Source organism: Borostomias antarcticus (assembly GCF_949987555.1).
Source record: "Borostomias antarcticus genome assembly, chromosome: 19".
In the NCBI taxonomy this organism is placed as follows: Eukaryota; Metazoa; Chordata; class Actinopteri; order Stomiiformes; family Stomiidae; genus Borostomias; species Borostomias antarcticus.
This window is the reverse complement of record NC_140252.1, coordinates 3,225,514-3,227,400: the sequence shown is the minus strand read 5'-3', so window position 1 is coordinate 3,227,400 and position 1,887 is coordinate 3,225,514. Positions and strand designations below refer to the sequence as shown.

The 1,887-nt window shown below is 64.3% G+C and overlaps 1 protein-coding gene across 1 annotated transcript in view; it reads left to right on the top strand.

The window, feature by feature from the left end:
- LOC311321572 (inactive serine protease 35-like) overlaps positions 1-1,887 on the top strand; it is a 2,812-nt gene extending 925 nt beyond the window's left edge. The window contains exons 2-3 of the mRNA XM_084453567.1: positions 1-540; positions 655-1,887. The exon at positions 1-540 is cut by the window's left edge and continues 118 nt beyond it. Coding sequence (XP_084309693.1) covers positions 1-540; positions 655-1,341 — 1,227 coding nt within the window. The 3' untranslated portion in view covers positions 1,342-1,887. The remainder of the gene's footprint in view (positions 541-654) is intronic.

Here is a 1,887-nt window from a genome sequence, read left to right as displayed (position 1 = left end):
GTTCAGAGGGTGCCGCTGCTGCTGCCCGGTCACACGGAGCTCCTGCAGGCCTCTGCGTTCGGCGGCGAGGCGGAGGAGGGGCGGCGGGGGGCGCCGGCGTGCGGGATCGAGTGCCAGAGCGCCCTCCCCCCTCCCGACCGGGCCCGGAGGGAGAGGATGCTGGGATACGAGACGGTGTACGAGAACGGCACGCGGACGCAGACCGAGGTCACGCTGCGGGGCGTGAACGAGCGCGCGGCCGCACCCTCTCGCCCCCGCGCGCGCAGGAAGCGGCAGGTGTACGGCGTGGACGGCCGCTTCGTCATCTCCGACGCGCGCTTCGCCACCAGCTACCCGTTCTCGGCGGCGGTCCGCCTCTCCACGGGCTGCTCCGGGGTCCTAGTGTCCCCCCGGCACGTGCTGACGTCGGCCCGCTGCGTCCACGACGGGACCGACTACCTGGACGGGGTCCGCAAGCTCAGAGTGGGCGTCCTGCAGCTGAGGTCCAAGCGCAGGGGGACGGGGGGGCGGCGGAGGGGAGGAGGGGGAGGGAGGAGAGGGGAGGAGGAGGAAGGGGCGGAGCCAGGGGAGAGAGAGGGGGAGGAGAGAAACGGAGTGGGAGCGGGGAAGCCAGATCGCTTTCCCAGAAGAAGAGGATGGCGCAGAGGGAGGAAGGGAGGCGCGGGGGAGGCCAACGCCGTCGAGGGGGCGTTCCCGGCGGACGGAGGCGAAGGGGGGAACGGAGAAGAGACGGAGGAGGAAGGCGGGGGTAGACGGAGGCGAACCCGGGCCGGCCGCGTGCCACGCAGCCTCCCCGAGCCCCCGAAGCAGCCCGCCTTCCGCTGGTCCCGCGTCAAACTGACCCGCGTCCCCAAAGGCTGGATCCACGACGGCGTGGACGCCTACGCCGCGCTCGACTACGACTACGCGCTGCTGGAGTTGAGGCGGCCGGTGAAGCAGAAGCACATGGAGCTGGGGGCGGCGCCGCCCCCTTCGGCCGGGCCCCTCCCACTCAGGCGGGTCCACTTCTCCGGGTTCGACGCGGACGGCGGCGGCGGCGGCGGAGGGGAGCGGGTGGTGTATCGCTTCTGCTCGGTGATGGAGGAGTCGGAGGACCTGCTGTACCAGCGCTGCGACGCTCAGCAGCGGGCGACGGGCGCAGGCGTCTACGTCCGCCTCCGGCGGGGAGCTGAGGAGCCGGGCGGGAGGGGGAGGTGGGAGCGCCGGGTGATCGGCGTGTTCTCAGGGCACCGGGGGCTGGAGGGCGGGGACTTCAACGTGGCGGTGAGGATCACGCCGTCCAAATACGCCCAGATCTGCCACTGGATCCACGACGACCCCAGCCGGTGTCAGGAGGTTTGAGCCGGGGGATCCAGAGAGATCCAGAGGGATCCAGAGGGATCCAGAGGGATCTACCAGAGGGATCTACCGGGGATCCGGCCAGGAGTTAGTCTCATCGTCCAGAGGGACAGACTAATGAATGGGTAGCAACAAGTCGCATTTATATAATTTAGTGTTTCACTTTGGGTTGTAGAGTTTTAGCATTGTATGGGGACGGCCACAGAGATAGAGACTGTTCACCTGGGTACAACTGATGGACAGAATAGTGAACATCCACTTGGTTCCTCAGACCAGGGGTGTCAGAACGGGAGACAGGAAGTGGAACAGGAAGTGGAACAGCAAGGCTACGGTGCTCGTACTGGAAGGGGTGCTAGATGGACTTCCATTGGTGTTGGTTCTACTTGATATTAAACTTAAGAGCTTTTTGTCTTCTATCATTGCTGATCAACGCTTTATCAACAGTACATTATTCATCTCCAGGGAGATGCTACAGGTATATGCATCTTGCATGTTCAAGTCAAAAATATTTCTTAGGAACAATATGATTTTTTCCTAATATAAATTTTA